The 22,915-nt window shown below is 41.3% G+C and overlaps 1 protein-coding gene across 4 annotated transcripts in view; it reads left to right on the top strand.

The window, feature by feature from the left end:
- Positions 1–22,667, top strand: part of SHROOM2 (shroom family member 2) — a 227,115-nt gene extending 204,448 nt beyond the window's left edge. For all 4 annotated transcript variants that reach the window (XM_059720928.1, XM_059720927.1, XM_059720929.1 and 1 more), the window contains 4 exons: positions 963–1,514; positions 3,786–3,966; positions 12,082–12,354; positions 20,069–22,667. In XM_059720928.1, the coding sequence (XP_059576911.1) occupies positions 963–1,514; positions 3,786–3,966; positions 12,082–12,354; positions 20,069–20,335 (1,273 nt within the window). In that variant the 3' untranslated portion in view covers positions 20,336–22,667. The remainder of the gene's footprint in view (positions 1–962; positions 1,515–3,785; positions 3,967–12,081; positions 12,355–20,068) is intronic.
- The last annotated feature ends 248 nt before the right edge of the window (positions 22,668–22,915 follow it).

Raw genomic sequence — 22,915 nt, 5'->3', positions numbered from 1 at the left:
GTGCATAATACAAAGTCTGTGCATCCATAAGGACAAAGTGTACTTACTAATATATACATTGTATTGCAGAGGGAGTAGTAGTCCAATATATATTTTTCCTTGTTCATCATGAAAATGCATAAAATTCTTTATAGCAAAATAGCTGTAGCCTCTCTCTTAGCCACTAATCTGAACGAAAGAAAGAAAGCCATCAGAAACAAGATACTTTAGCTGGTAGGCTGTGGTCCTTTGGTTTCAGTATACCTTCCAAACCCACAACGTTACAACAATAATTTTAAATGTTCTCTAAACTTGAAACCACCCTGTCTTTAATCTTAGGCTGTGCATACTGCACAGAGGTGCTTGTCGTATTTTTCAACGTTTTCTAATTTAGAATCTAAATTCTCTTTTTACAGAAAAGCCATTTTCTTGATTTGAATATCTTGCTTTAAGCATAGATTGTTCATTGGTCTGTCAAAGGTTCCCTGCTATAAGCTGCCTCTTACAAAACAATGTAGAATTATGTACAGAATTCTTTAAGTAGTTGAGTTTCCTCGCCCTTTATTCTTTCCCTATTATAAACATTTCTTGCAGTGAAGTTAAATCAGGTTCTGTTTATGAAACTTCTGTATTTTGTATAATTAAAAAAAAATGTTTTGTAAACTTTGTAGGCTTCAGCTTAGTTCTAATGGTACTCTCTGTCTCATAGCTTACAGAAAAATTTTGTGTAGAGTGATGCTGATAAGCAAGTAAAATATGCACTTATTTTAGGTAAGTAAAATAATATATTAATTTTAAATTGCATGAAAAAAGCAAATCCATGAACTTGGGTTTCAGGATATAAGAACTTTTTCCATTGTACAGCTCATTTATTAAAAAATAGTTCTTTTGATATGTGGACTTCTTCCCAATTTGTGGTTAAGAATCAGGAGGAAAAGCTCTTGCTTGCATTTGAAACAATTAATGTTCTCCTCTTGTTGCAGAATCGAGAGAGTGATAGATAACAACACCACTGTAAAAATGGTTCCCATCAAGATAGTTCATTCTGAGAGCAGTGCAGAGAAGGAGAGTCGCCAGAACCTCACAACTACCATGGAGCCTCCTGCCTTGCCTAGTGGTTTGGAGAAGGACCAAATTAAAACACTTAGCACTTCTGAGCAGTCATACTCCCGCTTCTGTGCTTACACAAGGCAAAGTGTGGAACCGGAGCATGAGAGCAAAACCAAACTGCCTGATACCCAACCAGCTGAAGCACTTGGAAACAACGTGAAGGGTAGCGATGCTGCTGTTCCTGCAGTCAGTTATGTGAAAGCTAAAGAGAAGACCTTGGAAGACTGGAAATCAGAGGAACTAGCCAGAGAAATTGTGGGCAAAGATAAATCTTTAGCCGATATTTTAGATCCCAATGTGAAAATAAAAACTACAATGGATTTAATGGTAGGGATCTTCCCTAAGGATGAACATCTCTTAGAGGAAGCTCAGCAACGCAGGAAACTCCTTCCAAAAGTTCCGTCCCCAAAACTTGCAGAGGAGAAGTGAGTAGAGTTTTTCCATAATCAAGCAACCTTTTCCTTGTTGCTGCCCAACTGTTATCTTGTTCCCTAAACCAGTGGTTCTCAATCTTTTCTCAAGGCAACCCTCCAGAACTTTTTCTGAATTTAGTGGCACTCTGTTTCAAAAGCTAATTTATGTGGTACAGTGCATTAAAAAAAAAGAAGAGAAAGGAAAGGAAAAAAAAGACTGGAAATACGTTTTTAAACAAACTGGAAAAATGTGCATGAATAAACATAACGTTATAATAATGAAATGTAAGAGAGACTTGAGCTGAGCGGTCACCCCCTCTTGCTGCAGCCACTTCCATCTCTGGCCTCACAGGCCCCTGTAGAATCAGATGGTGCTGACAACTCCCTTTTGTACACACTCACTCACATGGGCAGTAGAGCTACCTTGTAGCACAGGGGCTTGTGTGTGTATACACACACACACACACACAGTGCCCTGCCCAGTTTGCTTACAAGTTTACTAGTTACCATATTTACTCAAATATAGGATGAGGTTCCCTGCCCTCCATCAGCATTGTGGGGGAGCCCCTCATCTTGTATTTGCATACAAGGAAAGTTCACTAAGTACATTCTGTGATTAAATTACTGCAACATGTGCTCAGTAAAGAAAAACAGTGATAAAGCTGATTAGATGCAGCCAACATTGAGCATGACTATAAAACACATGCTCCGTATGGTGTGAGCATGCTCATGGGAACCTACCACAAAGATTGGTTAGTGTAACCAATGTAAGTGAGATCTATATTAGTGCCCATTTCATTTAGTCCTGCTCAGCACTGACTCCCTTTCAAGTCATCGTAAGCCACCACATTGAATACACTTCAGTTTCCTCTTCACTGCCATTGCTCAGCTGTGCCTTTCTTTCCCATTTGCAATTATTTCTGTTTCTTCACCAGCCTCAGATGTCTGGCAAACATCACCAAACAGGGCCTCAGACAGTTCACCCAAAATCCCTCTGTCACCCCCTCAGACTGCCACGAGAAAGAGCTGGATTGGGTTGCCCCGTGCCTCACTGCATATAAATTTTTGCAGGATCCTAGGTCTCATGATAAAAGCACCCAGTTTGGGTCATGAGTGGGTGGCCAGTTAGCACATGGACCCTTTGTGGGTGGTATCTGGAGTATACACACATACTGAGCTGTGGGGTCACCATGGCTTGAAACGCTGTTGTTTCTGTTGGGGTCCAGACCAATGAATTGTATGGTAAATCATGAGCCTTTTGGCTTTGGACTAATGTCATACATAGTTTGTACTGTTCTCTGTTATCCAGCTTTCTACTATCTGGAACACTCTACTAACCAGAATTTCCAGCTGGCCGGCCAGACGCAGTGATGCTGCCGCCACTCTGCATGCTACTGCCGTTACCCCTTCCCATCCCCTGCTCTGTGTGCAGCCACCACCACCCCCTCTTCCCACCTGCTCCATGTCTGTCTGGAAACCCGTACTCCTTAGCTAATTGGCATTTTTAGATACCCAGCACCCAACATTCCCTACTCATGCCAGCTAACAGGGATTTTACTGTATATACAAGTAGGTACAAAAGTGCTACTTAAAATATTTATGGAGTACCTGTGCTAAAACTTGCATCAGTTTCAAGAGGTGAAATATATCAGTTCTGGATGAATTTAAGTCTATGCTTAACTAGTCATCTTCCTGTATGCAAGTTACTACAGATATGTTTAGTCTTAGGTCACTGTTTTCAAATTTGCTTCTCACTTCCATGTACTAAGGGAGAGAAGTGTCTGATAGTAAGGAAGGGTAGAAGGGGCTGCAGAGGAAAGAAGTTGTGGTGGCAGAAGGCAAGGAGGCTACCTGACGCCTTCCTCCCCTCCAATTTATTGTTCCTGGTGTAACAGTGGGAGCGGGGACAAATTCAAGGCAAACGTCCAATAATTAGATTCTATACCTAGAAAACGATAACAAATGTATAATTTTCCATATATAGAATCTAATTATTGCAGGGGTCATCTTCTATCAGAGTATATGTGGTATTTTACTCTAAACATGTTTATGTAATGTAATCTAGTACTTTAGTACTTGCCTCTGTTGATAACTAGCTTTTTTTACTTCAGTGTAGCAATGCCACTTTCCTCATACATTTGGCCGTGCATTGTTTCCCTAGTTATCTTTTTTTCCCATTAACCTCCCCATTTACTTGACAAAATGATAGGTTTGAAAGAATGCTTTTTCTTTTTCAGTGATCAGGTTGTCAGGCAGTTATTTGAAGTTTTGATTTTTTACCAGGAAAGAGGAGCAGAATATGCCTTCTGCCATCTCCCTGACAACCAGTTCCACTTACTACAGTACATCTGCACCCAAGGCAGAGTTGCTGATTAAAATGAAGGATATGCAGGAGCAACAACAACAGCAGCAGAGTGAGGAGGATTCTGAAGATGAGCTGGATCATGACTTGTCAGAAAAAAAGGTAACAAAATATTTTGCACTTGAATTTTATATAATAGGACCTACAAACCTACAGTTTTGTAGCTAAATCCATAGTTTAGACCAGCGGTTCTCAACCTTTTTTTACCAAGACCCAGTTGTAAACTTCGATGGCCAGTGCCCTCACTCCTGACCTGCTGCCCGCCCCCTCTCCCCCAGGTCGCAGCCCCCCAACAAGGGAAAAGCCAGTTTCCCACATTTTTCCCCTTTAAAGGAGAATCCATTTTTAAAGTTTGTTCATGAACCTTTCTTGCAACCCACTTTTGGGTTGCAACCCACAGGTTGAGAAACACTGGTTTAGACCTCTCCTTTAGGATGCTTGCTTTAAGCCATGGGGAGCTTCTGATTGTTTGGGCTTGTTGAAAATATCATGCCGCTTTTTAGTTGTCCCCTAGTGGATTTAGGAACCTAAAGTAAGATGCTTTTTTTTTTTTTAACAGAAGTATGTCCATGCGTGTACATGTCTGTCTGCGCATGTGCACCCCAAAATCCTTTGAAAATTATGGCTGCGAGAGCTACTCCATATTTTTGAAAAATTAGGCCATTGTTCAGCTTTCAGTGGTCATTAAATCAACAGACTTGTAGCACTGGTTTGAACCTGGATACAGAGTTCAGTGGGTACTGCGTAAGCTCAGTCACTACCACTAACCACAGTCCTCTGCAGTACTTCCTTATGGTGTTCTGACACGGTATTTCAGTCCGGGAAACGTGTCTGGCGTGGTAATTCTGTGGTTTAAGAAAGTATCAGTGGAACTATATTGATATCAAGTTCATTTTGTTTGAGATTTGGCACAGAGATTTTAACCTTGCTTCCTATTAGTGAGAAATTGGGCAAGAGAGCTGTGCCTTTAGCTTTCTTTTTCTTCAGGGCAATCTAATTTAACTCTATTTACTAAGGCATCAATACAAGGGACAGTATAGCCTTTCACTTAGTATAACGATCAACTTCCAGTATGCACTCAGTGATCAAAACTGGCAGAAATGTCCTTTAACTGGCATAAAAAGAGGATCCTTTTTTAAGAAAGGGAGATTTCTTAAGGCTGACAAGCAATTTATTTTTCTCATAACTGTCTAATTATTTAGATAATTAGACACTGCAGTTTGAAGTATTTTTTACTAGAGTAGAGAGAGGCTGTAATTATTCTTGCAGTTATTCTTGCAACATTTTACATGGTCTGTGTAATAGTGAAGCATAACCAGTGCTTTTAGTTTGTTTTTTTTACTGGTTTTTAACTAAAATTCTAGCCATTTTGACTGAGGGGAAAAAATGTAAAAGTTAGAAAATAAGACCTTTTGCACTGGCCTAATCAGTCAACTGCAATACACAGTCTTTCAAGCCCAAATGTTCTTTTGGGCTTACATATGCCGTACGAACACACATGTTCTCACATATACCCCAGTATAAACAAATTATGTAAATATAAATATGGCCAGTGACATAAAGTTAAAGAAGGAAAGCTTTTAGGTCTTGCAAGCTTGAAAAATCCCTTTTTTGTTGTTCTCTGAAGAGAAACACTCTGTATTTGAGACCTTGTTCTTGATTCCTGGAATCATACCAGTTCTCATACAGGAAATCATCATTTTAATTACAGCTCAGATTAATGATTCTGGATTTTCCGGGATGTTCTTAAACTCATCATTCTATTTATTGCACTGATGAAGTCAATTCAGCAATGCATTGGCTGTCCTCATTATTTTTTTAAGCTTCTAAAATGGTGCTGTGCACTTCAGACGGGTGTAAGAATGTTATGCAGAGAAATTGGAGCAAGTGCATTTTACGTGATTTTAGACAATCACCATAATGGAGAAAATGCTGGGATGATGTAAATACATTATATACTGAGCTGAAGTAGGATTACGACAAATGAATGGATTTGAACAGATGCAGCAGGTCATGACAAGGGACCTTGATGTATTACTATATTTGAAAAGCCTATTCATGATGCACAAAATGTTTTGTGGGCAACTGGTAGCAACTTCTGAAGAATCTAACCTTTCATTTTAGAAAAAATAAGCACCCATGTGTGATCCTGGTTCCTTTCTCCTCAAGTCCTTAAGGAACAGTTAATACTAAAAATAGATGGATTCTCTTTCTGCTCACTGCTTTTTGTAAGTTAGTTATAAGGTTAATTGATGTATTTTACAAAAATAGGTGCATTAATGTTTTTAGGGACATGAGGGTGAACTAAGATTGTACTCGGGTACCCAATAAGTAGAATAGAATCTGGCCCTAAGTTTCTAGCCTTTTCAGACATGAATCTGATATGAAATATTGCCATAAACTGAATAGAAACCAGCAAATATAATGTGTCCTTCTGCCAAGCACCAACTAAGGGGAAACTAGCAAGATTTCAGTCCAGTCCAGTGCTGCTGTTCAAAACAGCAGCTATTCTGGAGAATCAAGATTATTCTTGGCTTCACTAGCAAACCTTATATTCATAATTCACAACCAGTCCAATTTCAAAATTTAAGGCAGTAGATTACTGATAAAACATAGCTTTTAGTATCTGTAGAGGTCTCACATTTCTGCTTTGGAAAGATCAGTAATGAGCATGAAGTCCCTTTCTCCTGAAAGTTGTTTGGTCTTTATGGAAGGAGTTAATAGTCTTAGTTCAGTTCCCAAATTAATGTACAGCCTAAAAAGGGCTGAGAGCTTAGATACTGACACACCTGCTCACCGTTTAAAGGCAGTCCTTTCAATACTGACCTCGGGATTTATGGATCGGATTTATGACACATTACAACCTGCCTGACATCTGTTTCACCTGGTACCTGCCTGACCTGACCTCTCACATCTTTCTTTTTTTCTCCCTTCCCCTACCCCTGTTTTCTGCCCTTTTTCTTCTTGGTTCCCTACCATTTCCTTTTTATTTATAGTCTCTTTTTTACCTTACTATTACCACTGTAGTGTTTTCCCTTTGGCCTTTTTTGCCCCATGTTTTTTTCTTTGCCCTCCCTTCCCTGCTTTACCTTTTGCTTTTCTAATTTCTGCCCTTTTATATTTTCACTGACATCCTATCACATTTTTAGCTTCTCTCACTCCTGCTTTCCTGATCTCCACCTATTCCCTTTTTCACAGACAGCCTCTTTTCCACCTTGTATTTTATCACAGTTGTCTCTCTCTGACCCTTTTTTTTTCTTTCTCCCTGCTCTCTTCTCCCTCCCCTCCCCTGCTTTACCTTTTGTCTTGCTTATCTCTACCCTTTTACATTTCCACTGACATCCTACTACACTTTAAGCTTCTCTCAGACCAGCAGAGACTCCATATGCCTGAAGAAGGGTGACTGCACCCAAAAGCTTACTAAGAACTTTTTTCCAACTCTTCAGCTGGTCTAATAAAATATACCACATCTAACCAAAGAACCTTGCCTGCCTATGTCCTTAGACCAACACGGTTACAACCAAAAACTCAGCAATACTGACCTCAAACATTTTAGCAGAACACAGTTGGCAAGCTTCCTGGGCTTGTGCATTTTTGGAGGAAAACAAGATTTTTGCCTTCATATTGTCACTCTAGAACATTTGGCAAGCTACAAACACATTTATTTTTGGCGGGGGAAACCATAGCACAGCTGCAGAACTGAAAAGCTATGATAAAGGCACAGAATACAGCCATGTGTCAGATGCTAAAACAGTAAGTTCATTAAATTTGCATGTCATCCTAAGAAATGAGTGCAGCAGGCTGACCCAGTTAATCCAAATCAAACCCTCTTTGTATTTAGATGAAAAAAAAAAATCTGTCAGATTAATCAGAAAGTAGAGCATGCATCTGTAAAACTGCTTACTAACTTAATCTTTTGGACACCCAAACAGATACAGATAACATGAATCCGTATTGACCTGCCTTGAGTTTATCAAATAAAAAAAAGAGAACCAGCCCAGATAATCAGAATATTGCAATTCATGCCTTCAAAAAAACTCTGTTATATTTTCAACATACAATTGGCCCTGGCAGAGTGGCTGAGTTGTATGAATTTCCTGAAATAAGCTGTTGACATCAGTACATGCCTGTGTGCTGTGCCTATACTGCCTAGCATTGTCCCGTCATTCCCCCACCACCCCACAAGCAAGCTAAGGGGCTTTTGTGCCTATGTTGACTGGGGAAAATAACTTTGTCTTGGATTCAAGTAAATTCAGTCATATTTATAAAACACTTGTGTCTGCCTGGTACTTTGTTGACATTCATAGATTCATAGATTCATAGATGTTAGGGTCAGAAAGGACCTCAGTAGATCATCGAGTCCGACCCCCTGCATAAGCAGGAAAGAGTGCTGGGTCTAGATGACCCCAGCTAGATACTCATCTAACCTCCTCTTGAAGATCCCCAGGGTAGGTGAGAGCACCACCTCCCTTGGGAGCCCGTTCCAGACCTTGGCCACTCGAACTGTGAAGAAGTTCTTCCTAATGTCCAATCTAAATCTGCTCTCTGCTAGCTTGTGGCCATTGTTTCTTGTAACCCCCGGGGGCGCCTTGGTGAATAAATACTCACCAATTCCCTTCTGTGCGCCCATGATGAACTTATAGGCAGCCACAAGGTCACCTCTCAACCTTCTCTTGCGGAAGCTGAAAAGGTCCAGGTTCTCTAGTCTCTCCTCGTAGGGCTTGGTCTGCAGGCCCTTAACCATACGAGTGGCCCTTCTCTGGACCCTCTCCAGGTTATCCGCATCCTTCTTGAAGTGTGGCGCCCAGAATTGCACGCAGTACTCCAACTGTGGTCTGACCAGCGCCCGATAGAGAGGAAGTATCACCTCCTTGGACCTATTAGTCATGCATCTGCTGATGCACGATAAAGTGCCATTGGCTTTTTTGATGGCTTTGTCACACTGCCGACTCAGTGTGATATGTAGAGCCCAAAACACTAAAGGTGCACCTACCTCACTTCTCTGGTCTGTCCTGGTAGAGAAACTCCCCAGTACATTTTGCCCACTTCCCCCACTTACACCAGACCCAGAAATGTGGTGCTAAACCTGCCCCCTGGTTTTCCTGAGTGGATGTTCTCAAAAGCCTGGAGACTGAGGTCTCGAGAGCAGCTGCAGGGGGCCAACCTACAGCATGATTTTACTGTGTTTTGTTGGTTGGGTGCATACAAGCATCAACAGTTGAGCAGGGTGTCCTTGGGAGAGTTCCTGCTGGGAGATGTTAAAAATATGTTATGTTATCATACCCTAAAACAGCAGACTTGGTCTCAGGTCCTAGTGACTCACTAAATGACCTGAAGCAGTCGTCCTCGGCCTTCACTGGCCCTTAGGCAACAGTACTGAGCTGCAGGCAGTGTCATACTCTATTCATTCTGTCAACCAAAGTTTTAACTTTTTCAAAGCTTTAGTTTAACTTATTAATTTCCTGTGGCTGCAAAGAATAACAGAGGAATGTTGCCTACAAACTGTTGGTTGGGAAGCACAGACATCTAAGAATATAGACATTTTTAACAGTTGTTTTAATATCAGAGGACACCAAAAGAACTTTTGAGAACATAACTCTTTGTTGGCATGATTCTGTAGCAATACACAAGTGTAGCAAAACTGTTCCAACTTTAACCCTGTTTCATTCTGGGTCAGAGCTGTCTGTCTGCATGCGCAGTTGATGTGTGCTCCTGAGAAGAAGTTCCCCTTTTAAAGCAACTAAAATGCATTTGTGTCCATGCCTTTTAGTTTTCCTTTCTATTTATGGTAATAGGAATAGTACTTAGATGTTTTAGCGTTAATCAGTTTTTGGAGGTGATCAGAGATCCTCTGATAGTGCTTCAATTACACCTTCTTTTGATTATTAGTATTATTAAGGAAAGGGGGAGGGAGAGAGAATTAAACAGAATAAACAAAATAAAGTAGCATAGTAAGCTCTGTGATAGTATTATCCCTACTGTGTGGAAAACGCAGAAATTTATTCCTTGTTTTTGTTTCTCCACCCTAAGAATCATTACACTTCAGAATATTCTGGGGATGCACTGTTGGGCTCAATATTGTGCCAGTGACGCTGTATAGCTAAACCTTTTATTGTCTTATGCAAAACAACAGGCTTTGAAAGCTGCTTAACAGAGAAGAAATAATGGTCACTAAAACTTCTGCCACAATAGTGGTTTGTCACTATGCGCTGATTATGGGTAGCACAGATGAAAGTTCATCGGCATTCCAAACATACTTCTTATATCAGTAATGTCTGACAAGGCCCAAAAATAAGATACAACATGCAACACGAACGCATAAAATGTGTGTAGTTATGTGCAGAGTCATTCCTTAAGTATACAGAATTTCAGTACGCTATTTTTGGTATAAGTTTCAACAGAAGTGTTGCCCTGTGGGGTCAGGCCAACTCTCAGGATCTCAATATTGCACTGTTAGACAGGAGGGTGTGACACAATTGCACATATACAAACACACACAAATCAATTAGGTGCATACACACGCACACACACACACACACGCACATTCAGGCACATACACATCCAAACCAGCCTAGGCACATGCATACCTATCACCAATTCAAGCACATACACTATACACCCCAAAAGTTAGACAAAAATAAATTGTCCATACCCGCACACTCAGTACATATACACAGATCACTAATTCGTATAACATGCACAGAATGACACATATATACACACACACACTCACCATTTCACACACATACAACCCACCTACACATACACACAGGTAAGTTCCTAACTTGGATGGTACAGTGTGTAAGTGTGTGCTTGGGGTACCTGGGATACTTGGAGGAAGGTTAAGGTGAGAGAGAGAGAGTTAAAGTGTAGGGAGTGAAAGTTGCCAGAAGCGGGATTAGAACCAGTGGACTAGAGAGAACCTGACTGAGGAACTGAGGCTTGGGGTTACTTAAGGTAGACTGGGGCTGGAAACTGAGGCAGACAGCTAAGATATTGGGCGGGGAGCAGATAAGTGGTGGCAAGGAGGAGACAGCCAGGAAAGAGAGAGAGGCAGAAACCTGGGCACCTGGGGCTGGAAACTGAGGCTGGCAGCTTAGAGACTGGGGGGGGCAGATAAGTGGTGCCAAGGAGGAAACAGACAAAAACCCAACTCGGGGTTTCAAAATAACAGGTTTATTAAACAAACAACACACTACACAGCCCCATGAAGTTATTGGTTCACACGCACACACAAGCACTCACAATGGCACCAGGAGAAAGAGACTCAGTGGAAGGGCTGGAGTGCAGGTGGGGAAGAGAAGCAGAGTCCAAGTCCTTGGCTGAAGAGGGGGTGATAGCTACCTATCCAGGCTGGAAAGGGGTCTTTGTCCAGCAGGTATTGTCCAGAGTGGGGTCACCGGCAGGGCCTCTGGGTGGATAGGTGGTGTGGTATGGTGCTGGTCCAGATGGAGAGGGTATCCCAAGGAGTCAGTCTTCACTACCCCTTTTTATGGGGCGGACTACCTCTGATCTCCTATGGGCCTGTCCAGGCAAGGTCAGTCCTGTTCCAGAGGGCTCCAGGTGTTCTTACTGAGCATGTGCAGCCTGACACAATGGTGGGTTGCCTCATCTTTTGTTTCTTGAATGCTGAGGGTGGTTCCAAGGGCTGGGTCATTGGTCCAGGTATTGGTGGTGATGGTTTGGTCATTCAGAGGGTGCTATTTTTAGACCTACTGCCATTGTCTCTCAAGCACCCTCATTCATCCCCATTCATTCAGGAACCAAGTTATATAGGAGGGGTAGGTGTGAATTATGGGTTACACAACCAGGCCTGGGGACAGGATGGAGACTTGACAAACCAAATGGAAACTTGACATGACTTATGCTAACTTACATATGTAGGCCTAAATCATATAGTATCAGTAAAACAGTAATATAGAACAGTAAAAATCAATATAAACATAATAATTATACAATATAAACAAGGAGAAAAAACAAAACAAATACAACTTGCTACCAAAATAAAATGCTGAAGCTTATCCTATGTCTTAGCTCACTTATACTTATCTATAGGGAATAGAGAGGGAGAGACAAAGTCAGAAATGGTTGGGGAAAGGGAGGGAATGCATTTAAAAAAAAAAGAAAAGAAAAAGAAAAAATGGGGGTTTTGCTGCAGTAGAAGTGGATGATGCTATGTGCCACTAATAAATCCTTGCCCCGTTTTGTTCGCAACAGCAAGAGCTCATTGACAGCATCAGTAGGAAACTACAGGTGCTGAGAGAAGCTAGAGAGACGCTGCTGGAAGACATCCAAGCCAACAATATGCTAGGGGAAGAGGTAGAAGCCATTGTGAAAGAAGTCTGCAAGCCAAATGAATTTGACAAGTTCAGGATGTTTATTGGGGACCTGGACAAAGTGGTCAACCTACTACTCTCCCTGTCAGGTCGTCTGGCCCGGGTAGAAAATGCCCTGAATAACCTGGACGAAAACACCTCCCCTGAAGAACGGGTAAGGCAAGGAGGGTGCAAAATATCAATAGTTTAATCATTGTATTTCAAGAGCCTCTGCAATGGGCTTTTTAAAATTTGACAGTTAAGCAGCAAAAAATGGGAGCTGTAGTGAGAGGATGGAGGGATTTCTTTATTGATGATTAAGCTTAAAGCCACTTCTGTTGCATCTTACTATTACTCTTACCATTGCCCTATCTTTAGAATCATTGGGCAGTTACACACATGCCAGGAGGCTGCTCCAACACACTGTAAATCCAGCACATCGGAACAGACTTGATTAATCGAGTCTGCTGGAGCAAGGAAATTAACACGCTCCATCAGCCTCCAGTGTCACATGTATCAGTGTCCCCACGCTGAAAAATGGCAGTGGGGTGCTTTGAACTAAAGCTCATTGAATGCTGATACACTTGATAATCAGGCACTTTTAATTAGCATGGCTCGCTAATTAAAGCTCCTTCCCCTTCTTCCCCCCAGCCTCCTGGAACACATCTATAAACACCCATTCATTTCAAATGGCTTAGCCTTAAAGAGTGTATGCCACTTACTGTTCAGGAGAACAAGTTATTTAAAAGCATTGGCATCTCTTTTTCTCAATAATACTAAATGGCAAGTACTTTTGTGACTGAAAGGGACTGATTTTATTATCAGTAGCTTCCTGTTTCCATGGGGAAACAACAAGTTAGTTATTTTCTGGTGCAATGATTTTGATGGTTTAAAAATGAGCAAGTTGTATTAGAGTTCTAGTGTCACACACTACTCCAGGCAGGTTACCTGTAACTATGAATAATTTGTGTTGTGGTAACCCTAGAACTCCTATGAGTGTAGTGCCTATTACATTAGCTACTGTAAAGACAAGTAACAAAGAAGGTAGTTCCTTTCCTGAAAAGCTTACAAGCTAAACTTTACACAGAATGATGGACTTTTAAATGTCATTGTGCAGCTGAGAGAAACTTAGTTTGTCATGTTCAAAAGATCTAAATTACTCTTGTGGATGCCTAAATGGGACTGGGTAGATGTAAGCATCAAAGTCAAAAAGAGAATTCCAGATCAACCCTACTGCTTCATTTGCTCAAATTATTAGTCACTTCCATTGTTCTTTTTAAAAGGTCTAAACAGCTGAAAAAGGGCTGAGATCTTGGATACATTCTTACCCTTGCCTTCCAGTGCTTGACCACCCTCATAATCAAAAAGATCTTCCTAATCTCCAGTCTAAATTTCCCCTCCTTCAGCTTGAGGTCATTGCTCCTAGCTCTGTCACCTACAGCCACAGACAAAAGACCATCTCCATCCTCCTTGTAATTGGCCTTCAGGTAGAAGACTGCTATCAAGTGCCCCCTCAGTCTTCTCTTGTCCAGAATTGTTCTTTCAGCTTTTCCTCCAAAGTCTTGCCTCAGAGGCCTCCAGTGGATGCTTTCCAAATTGTCCAACACCTTCTTGAATTGTGGGGCCCAAAACTAAACACAGTACTCCAAGTGAGGCCTCACCAGTGCTGAATAGAGTGGAAGAATCACTTTCCTTGATTTGCAAGAGACACTTCCGTTAGTACAACCCAGTATACTTTTGACCTTTTTTGTGACGAGATGATACTATTAGCTCACATTCAGTTTATGGTCTACTGCAGTGATTCTTAACCAGTGGTGCAGCAACTTAGGGGTCTTGAGATCCTTTCAACGGTGACACACAATGTTTGCACTGTTAGATGTGCAAACATGATTAAGAAGCTAAACACAGAGGTTTTAAAGAGAATCCATAGTGTCAAAACCATTCTGACATGTCATAGTTTTCTGAGTTCTTGGCAACAAAAGAATTGCTCTATTATTTCTCTGTAGTCAAAAAACAAGTGAAAATTAAGAGCTGGTATTTTCAGATGTGTGCCTCTAAAATATTGGGAACCACTAATCAACTATAAGCCCCAGGTCCTTGTCTACAATAATGCAGCCTAGCTAGTCCTTCCCCACTCTGTACCTATGAATGCAATTATTCTGTCCGAAGTGTAGGACTTTTCACTTGTCCTTACTGAATTTCATCTGGTTGATTGTGGACCATATTTCCAATCTATCCACATCATTCTGGACGTGGAGCCCTACCCTCCAGAGTGTCTGCAACTCCACCCAACTTGATGTTATCCACATGTTTGCTAAGTGAACATGCAGTGCCATCATCTGAGTCATTAATAAAAATATCAAACAATACCAGACCTAGAACAGGCCCCTGAGGGCTCCACTTGATGCCTCCTTCCAGCTAGACATTGAGCTGTTGATGGCTGCTTGCTGAACACAATGATCCAACCAGTTTTGTATCCACTTTACAGTAATTTCACCTACCCTGTATTTCCTTAGCATATTAATGAGAATGTCATGGGAGATGGTATAAAAAGCCTTGCTGAAGTCAAGGTATATCACACCCAGTGTTCAGCCCCCATCCATAGAGCCTGTCCCCTAATCATAGAAGAAAAACATGCTGGTCAAGTATGACTTGCTCTTGGTGAATCCTTCTTGGCTGTTTCTGATCACATTTCCAACCCTGCAGGTGACATGCTAGCTTTGGGCTGAATCTGGTCTAAAGTCCATAAGTTTGACACCTCTGAGCTAGAGTTGCTTTCCCCCTTGCTCATTTTACTTTTGGCCCCATGAATCTTACATTCCCACCATGCTGGTCAGTGCATTTGATAACCTGGTGCTTAGGACATTCTATGGAAGTGGAGTCTGAGTTCCCTCAGGCTAAGGAGGTAATTGTTCTAGCCACTCAGATAAGGCTGCTTGTCCCATACAGGCCCCTGTAGGCACCTGTCCCACTGCTGTATGGTGGGAGAGGGCTCATGTGCCACTGGCAGCTGGGGCACTGCCTGTACAGCAAGGGATGGGGAGGAAGGGGGTGGCTATATATCAGCCATGTAGCCTTCATGGGTTCATCTCAGTATATGGTCCATGCATTGTGTAGCCCAGGGTCTGAGCACTGATGCCACATGCAGCCCCTAGCCCTGTTGAAGTTGGACAACCCCTCACTAGACTCATGCAAAAATGGGGCCTTCAAGAATAAAAGGCATCATTGGTGCTGCACTTAGAGCTGACATGAATGCTGCTCTGGGTTAGACACCTCTCCTCCGGGCACAATGAATCCGAATGGGCATGTCTACAGAGACAATACATCTCTGTAGCTCATTTCTACAGCGATATAGTGTCAGTGGGCACTAACCGTGACCCTGCCACTATTGCGCAGTAGCTCATTGCTACTGCGCAGTAGGGTCAAAAATGATCTGTGCACCACTGGTACTGTACAGTACCAACTGAATGGTCAGGGGCACATGTGGATGTGCCCAGTATGTAGGAGCTGCAAGCTGCAAAGAGACGTAGACACATAAGTTCAGTTATACCCCTGTTTCTAGAGGTTCCTATAGGCTGCCTGTAGGCAGCTCCCTGTTTGACACTTATGCACTCTCCTTTTGGAAGTGAGTAACAGCATAGAAAACATTGATACCAAATCCCCTTGATTTTGATTCGCCCTTCTAGGGCAAGACATCACATTTTTAGACCTTGCTAAAATATGCCACTTCACCAAATGTGCTTCTTGGCTGTTTTCTCCCCTCTGCCACCAACAGACAAATGGACTATAATTCCATTACCTGCACTTCATATCTCCACTTTCCTCCTATATCCCATCAAAGGAAATTGGCATCAGTAATATTTTCTTTCTGACCCAACCTCACGAGTACCTGCTCTTACAGTGGTCACTTTGAAGTGGGACCTTAGCTGAAACTTCTTTTCTTTTTACACTGCTCTTCTGGTTTTGCTTCTGAATGCTCACTTTTGGGCTTAAGTCATTCTGAATTTAATTCTGTTTTACTGGATTATTTTTTGTAGGGAAATTCTTTTTAGTGTGTGATTTCTTTTACATGAACAGGAGTTCTTCACATTAATGCACAGCTCTTCATTGTGAATGTGGCTATTGTGGAGCAGCACATAAAGATCACAAGCTCAGAATCTTCTACGTCTCTTCAGGCTGCATGTGTACCCTGTTCCTTCACAGTGGTAAAAGTGGCAGAGCATTCCCAGTTCATTTTCAATTCACTCTTACCACCCCTGGCAATACAATGATACCTGGACTGTGACAGATGACATGTTGAAGTTTATTAGATCTGGCAGAATCTAAACCTTAGGGTTTACCCTACTCTTTCTGTAAAGGCCTCTAAATGATAAGTACATCAGATGTCCCTTTTCTGCTTTAGGGAGGATCACATTCACATAAATGTTCCAGTCTTCCTCCTCCCATATTTGGAAATAAAGCTTAAATGGCACCTGTATGGGCTGCCCATGAAGATAACTTCCAGCACTTTAGGCATCACCTGATCCAAACTACAACCAATTAAGACTATCCTCAGAAAGGGCCCTAGCAACCAGGTATACCTGGCAGCAACAAGGAGAAGAAATGTCAGAGAATGCCCATAAGGCACCATGAGCTTCATCTTTAGCACCGAGGACATCAAAAACAACATCATCAGCATCAATCTTGTAAGGAAGAAACCCCTTGCAGTCTGCTTTGGATATCAAATAACACATCCATACCAAATAGAAACAAGATTTTGGAGCAACTGTTGTACCAATTACATAAAGAGGATTTGAAGTCTGTTTTCCAACCCTCTTTCAGTTTCTGAGGGTTTGTAACATGGTACTGATGGTAGGAAAAAACACCAAGCAACAACAGTAGCGTCTTCATCACTGATGGGTGATTCCTTTCTGATGCAGAGATATGCATTTTGATCCTGCCTTCACCTTATTTTCAGAACAACTATCATCACCAGAACCATCCTGACAGTAGTTTTTCCTTTCCTCCTAGACCATGCCCCCAATCCCAGCTCTAATAGGAAGTTCTCTCCTAGGAAATGGGAACACCTCTGCATATGGTATCCAAGAACTACCCAGTGCTGAACCCACTACCACAGGACACCCGTTATCTGGCCAAGACTCAGTAGTCTGCTGAGCATACTGGGTCTGCTGGGTCTTGCTCTTTCCTTCAATGGCAGATGCCCTGGGTCACAAAACAGGAGTCCAAGGGAACATAAAGAATTGATTGATATCCCCAGCTTTGCAATGCCCACCAAAATTGCCCACCAATGAACAAAGGCAATCTGAACCCTGCCAAAGGTCTTTGCCTCACCCTGGCTTTGCTTTCCCAACCACACAGTAAATGGGCAATGCTATGTATCCCTGTCCAAGAGCTTCAGACATTTCTGTGTGCATCCCATTCTGAATGCTGAACATATTCTTCTACATATCCTTCTGCCCAACTCATAGGAAGCCCCTTAGATGTGTGATGCAGCCAAATACTTATCAGAGATATACGGTATATCCCTTTCAAATGTTTCACAGCACAAGGGATCTTGACCGACTGCCTCCTTACAGTAGAAGCACCTATCAGCATGGACATCTACGTCTACCTCTGCCTAGATGGCGGAGCTGATCAGGATCAGACCAGCTCACCATAAAACTCCAATAAGCTTCAATTACCTTTTCTCTTCTTGGCCAGACAAGCTTCCTGGCATGCCAGGGGTAAAAAAGTTGAGCTCAGGAGATGCAGGATACCATGACACCAAGAGCATGTTTACCTAAGGAAAGATTCTTTTCATGTCGCTTACTGATAAAGAAGGCAGTATGGACTGGCCTCACATTATCAGTCCGCTGCCAGATTTCACCTGCAGCCCTTACAACTTCGGTTCAGGTCATTCTACCTTCAGTCCCTGCAAACTGTCTGATAAGCAAAACTGTTTTGATTCCATGTCATGTCCTCACGGCACTGACCTACTGGTCTCACTTCAGCAACACCCAGAAACAGCTGATACTGTTGTCATCCAAAAGTATTTGGTACAAACGCATTCACGACAGAGTAGAATGTCCAACATTGTTCCCCAGTGGACACAAGGCTTCATATATGTCTTTAAAATCAAAGCCATCAGATTGGTTTATTTAGCATTCCTTCCTGTCTTTCAGCATCCTTTAGACCAGACCATGGCAGGTGACGCATCAGCAATGTTGTTGTATAAGCAGTTGGAGAGGTCTTGCTTCCCCTTCTGTAGAAAGGTGATCAAGATGAGTTAGAACTGGTGCTGTCTATGCATTGTAAGGCCTAGTAGCCTTTTACCTGTCAGGAACAGGCCACAATTTGATAGATTTCTTGAGTAGTTAGTCTGTCACCAATTGAGCAGCTTCTGCTTGCGGAGGTTCATTGCCAAGTCAGTATTCCAAACAATGCAAGCATGAAACCAACAAATAAGCTTACCCATGTTCTTCCCTTATCTTCAGTCAGGCACAAGTAGTAACCGCATACTCTGGATATAATCCAAGCTCTATAGTACATCATCAACAGGACTAAATCTTTCAGACTCTTCCCTTTGTCTGTTTCTGGTAGGTAGCCACTGATAATTGGCTACTCTTTTGGAACTGCAAGAGAACTGAAAGAAGTTCATGCCCTCTTCAGCCTTCATGCCCCCGCAGAGGAGCATAAAGAAGCACTGGGCACTTGTCCAACTCTGACAGACAAGGCTGTTGAAGAGATTGTGAGCTCAGAAGCATCAGGCATTTGCAGTAGGATCTCTAGTGACTGCCACAGCTCACACAACCATGGTTACTGCACTAGGTTGTGAATCCTGCATAGCCTTATTATAGTCTGTATTGTTTACTAATTCAGGTCTAGACAGATACAGTGCAACTTGCATGAACTACTTCACAGAATTAAAAGTACCATTAATCACTTGAAGGCACACTCATAGGAAATATATATTTACGGCACATTGCTCAATTTGAAATGTGATGACACCTTTTTTTTATCTATGTGTGTGCACATGAGTTTAGCATTCATCATCTGTAAATTTCTTGACATTATCCTCTGTCCTAAATATGTCTGCCTCTTTTTGCCTATTATTTTATCGTGCTGCATTGAAGCAGCATTGGCCTGGACATAGCATCCTCTGCCTTGAGATAGTTGGCGTCCAGCTGAATTGCATGAGAGCAGGGCACAAGGTTATCAGCAGGACAGACACGTGAACTCATGTGACATGCTTGTTCTTCTGGAAGGGACTGCACTATCCTTTCAACTCTTATACCCGTGCTCTCGCCCACACTCATCCCCCATGATCACATGTCTTCATTTACAATGGGAAAACTGCACATTACAATAAAGCTCGAAAACCCTTATGAATGAGTTTATATATTGTGCTAGTATGTAGTACACCAGCAGTCAAAGGCTCTCTGTCAGCTCCTCTCAGCTCCCAAGCTGTTTAATTTTCAAAGTGTAAAGATCTGAAAATTTGTTTCAGGAACATAAACTAGGTTTCATGCATTAATTCATCGCTGTTTCATAAAATCAGGGTGGTATGCGTGTTACTTATGCTGCTGCTTTCCACAGGCACCTCTACTTGTTAAAATTCGTTCTAAAACAGTAATAAAGAAGCAGTTGTTCCCACTATTAACCCTACTGTAGCTAGTAAAAAAAATATTCCTAAATTCTTCACTGACTCAGTGTAAGGCTTAATTCCCTTCTATTAATGATGTCTGTACAGAGATAAAGTTCACCGTTAAACACTGTCCCAATCTCAATACCTTACGTACAGTCCAGCAAAGTCTTATACCTAAAAATAATACTGGCTAAAAGGTTAAGAGAAAAATTGTTTGTCTTGGGTCGGTAGACTTGGTATTTTTATGATGTTTCTCTTTCTTAAGCGAACGTTGGTAGAGAAGCAGAAGCTGTTGACACGACAGCACGAAGATGCAAAAGAGCTGAAGGAAAACCTGGACCGACGGGAGCGTATCGTCTTTGACATTTTGGCCAACTACCTGAGCGAGGAGAGTTTAGCAGATTATGAGCACTTTGTGAAGATGAAGTCAGCTCTCATCATTGAGCAGAGAGAACTTGAAGACAAGATCAAGCTGGGGGAGGAGCAACTCAAGTGTCTGACTGACAGCCTCCAACCCGAAAGGCTCAAATAAGAGGAGGAGGCCTGAACAGGAACTCAAAGGCTGGAGGGTTTGGCAAAGTTTCCAGATATGCAGGTACAAGCCCTGGCTTGTGCAGTAGGAGCCAGACAGAGGAAAAACAGCTCTGATGATAGCAATAACACTCTTCTTCTTTGGATGATGTATTTAATTTTTTAGACCTTTTTTAATGCCAGACTCTTCAACTTATTTGTTATTACTCAGCCTATAGAAAGTTCTGCAGAAGGCAGAGCAAGTAGATTCTAAGTTTCAAACTCAGTATATTGTGAAGTCTTGCAATAGTGCATGCAAACAGTAATGGTTATTAGAATAAGGTGCAAATGCTGTCTGTTACCTTCGTATGCTGTACAGACTGTTGGGAAGCTCAAAAGCAAATGAATAGATAAACATCTGGGAACTCTCATGTCAGTAGATTTTTTTTCCCATCATATCAAAAAGGGAAACATCCTTTTTGGCTAGACACAGCTGTAAGCCCTTTTATATTGTTAGCGCAAATAATTTTTCTTACCAAATTATTTGACTTCCAAAATGGTATTGAAAATATTTTGCTAGATTTGCGTCACTTCATTTGTCACTTAAAAGTAGCTGGAAAATCTGCTTGCTGTTTTGGGTTTTCCCCTGTACAGCTATCATCTGTGAAATTAGTAACTAAATAAATGGATGCTCTGCACTACCTTTTATTTACCTTCCATTTGCCTCACATTTTACATTTTTATGTAAATGATTAAGTTATATCCAGTTATGGCCCATGCAATGATTCCTTCTTCCCCCTCCCTTCCTTTACTAAATGATATATAAAAATCTTAGGCCATGTAAATACTGTGCAGTATTCAGAGTAACTCTGGTTTGTAACTGAACATAGTTATTTTTTTCACTTCACATGAGGATAAATACACTTTAATGACAGGACATGATTCTTTGATACTGGGAGTGTTAGTAACGCTGCCGTCCAATGGAAACTCTGATAATTTCCAGTAACAGAAGCATCCAGAAGTGTTCTGTCTGAACACAGTCATAGGATTAGTTGATTTGCTCTTCTGTGAGCACTATAGGACTGATCTCTGTATACGTGTTATTATCTATATTAAGATACAGTTTTATGAGCAAAGGGAAATCTTAGCTTCATGTATATACCATTTAAGTTATATAAAGGAAACCTTTTATCTCTGTTTTTAGGCAAACAAATAGATTCCCAAACAGGAAACCGTTTTTAAGGCTTATGTGACTACCAGGCAAACTCTTTGAACAGTAAAAGTTGCAGGGCATAAAAAGAATGAGATCAGTCAACATCTTATACCATCTCTATAGTATTGCCATGTACAAGAGGCTCTTTGTCGTCTTATCAGAATCCCCTTCTTCCAGGGAGCAAAGGGCCAGAAACGTATTGGTCAGTGACTGACTTACAAGTCAGAGAGTTGGCACAAGACCTTCTGTTGAAAACCAAGCCCTTTACAGACAGATAAAATGCTAAAAGAACTATTTTTCTCTTTTATAATACACTAATTCATATACCCCAGGCCAGGTCTTCAGTTGGTATAAATCAGCACATCTCTGTTGTAGTCAAATGGCACTACTGACTCACCTGAGCTGAGGATCTAGCTTCTGTTTCGTCACCCAGGTGAAAAATGTAGATGTTTGACATCATTCCAAAATTAATATTTGCTGCTATGTTAATTCATGCTAGGCAGGTGATTCTTTTTGTCCGTGGACCCATTTCTCAGCCATGACAAACCCAAAGCTAAATAATTCCCAAATAAATTATGTTTGTCTTTAGTCAAGAGTAGCATGCATTGTTTTACCTGTGGCTTTTAAAAAAAAAATTACATATTGTGGTTACTCTGAAGTGCATATGTGAAATGTGAATAATAATATAATTCCAATGTGTGTGTATACAGTACTTTGATTTAGATTTTTCTTATGAAAATAGCAATACTGAGAGTCTTATGTATTATCCTTTTCATAATGCAGTATATAGTCACAGTTTCCTCCTCTTTCCTTTTGCTGAAAATCTTTTTTGGTGGGACCAAAAGATGGTTGCCACCAAATGTTATATATACATCTGTAAATAGCTGTGCTGTTGCTTTTAAAAAACCTGGTGCTAATGTTTTGCCTTTGACTTCTTTAGGTGATGGTTGTTTCTACACCTTGCATCCTTCCCAATTTTAGATCTCTTTGTAGAGTGAACAATTACTGTCAGGTTTCTCCACTTGTTTGGTTTCTGCAGCCCAGAGTAAAAATATGTACAGTTTTCCTGATTGATACTTAACACTTACCTACTGACAAATGGTATTGGTTGACTTTGGGGAAAATAAACTGTATATTTCAAGATACTGTGTTTATCATTCATTTTCTGTAATTTACCATGTAGGTTTTATCCTGCACTTGCCATTTAACTTCTAAGAAGGAAAGCTGGAACATTTATTATGCCAGCTTAATTAACTGTTGGTCAAAAATAGGATTTTTTTTTTTGTTGCAAATTACTTTAAATTTAGATGAATTAATTAATCTGTCCCACATCTTGAACAGCAGCAGTACAGATATGGTTGCTTTCTCTGTTATGTGGATGAAATACTG

This window comes from Alligator mississippiensis, chromosome 1, assembly GCF_030867095.1.
Source record: "Alligator mississippiensis isolate rAllMis1 chromosome 1, rAllMis1, whole genome shotgun sequence".
Classification (NCBI taxonomy): domain Eukaryota; kingdom Metazoa; phylum Chordata; order Crocodylia; family Alligatoridae; genus Alligator; species Alligator mississippiensis.
Note: the sequence above shows the minus strand (reverse complement) of the source record. Positions and strands in the feature narration are given on the sequence as shown.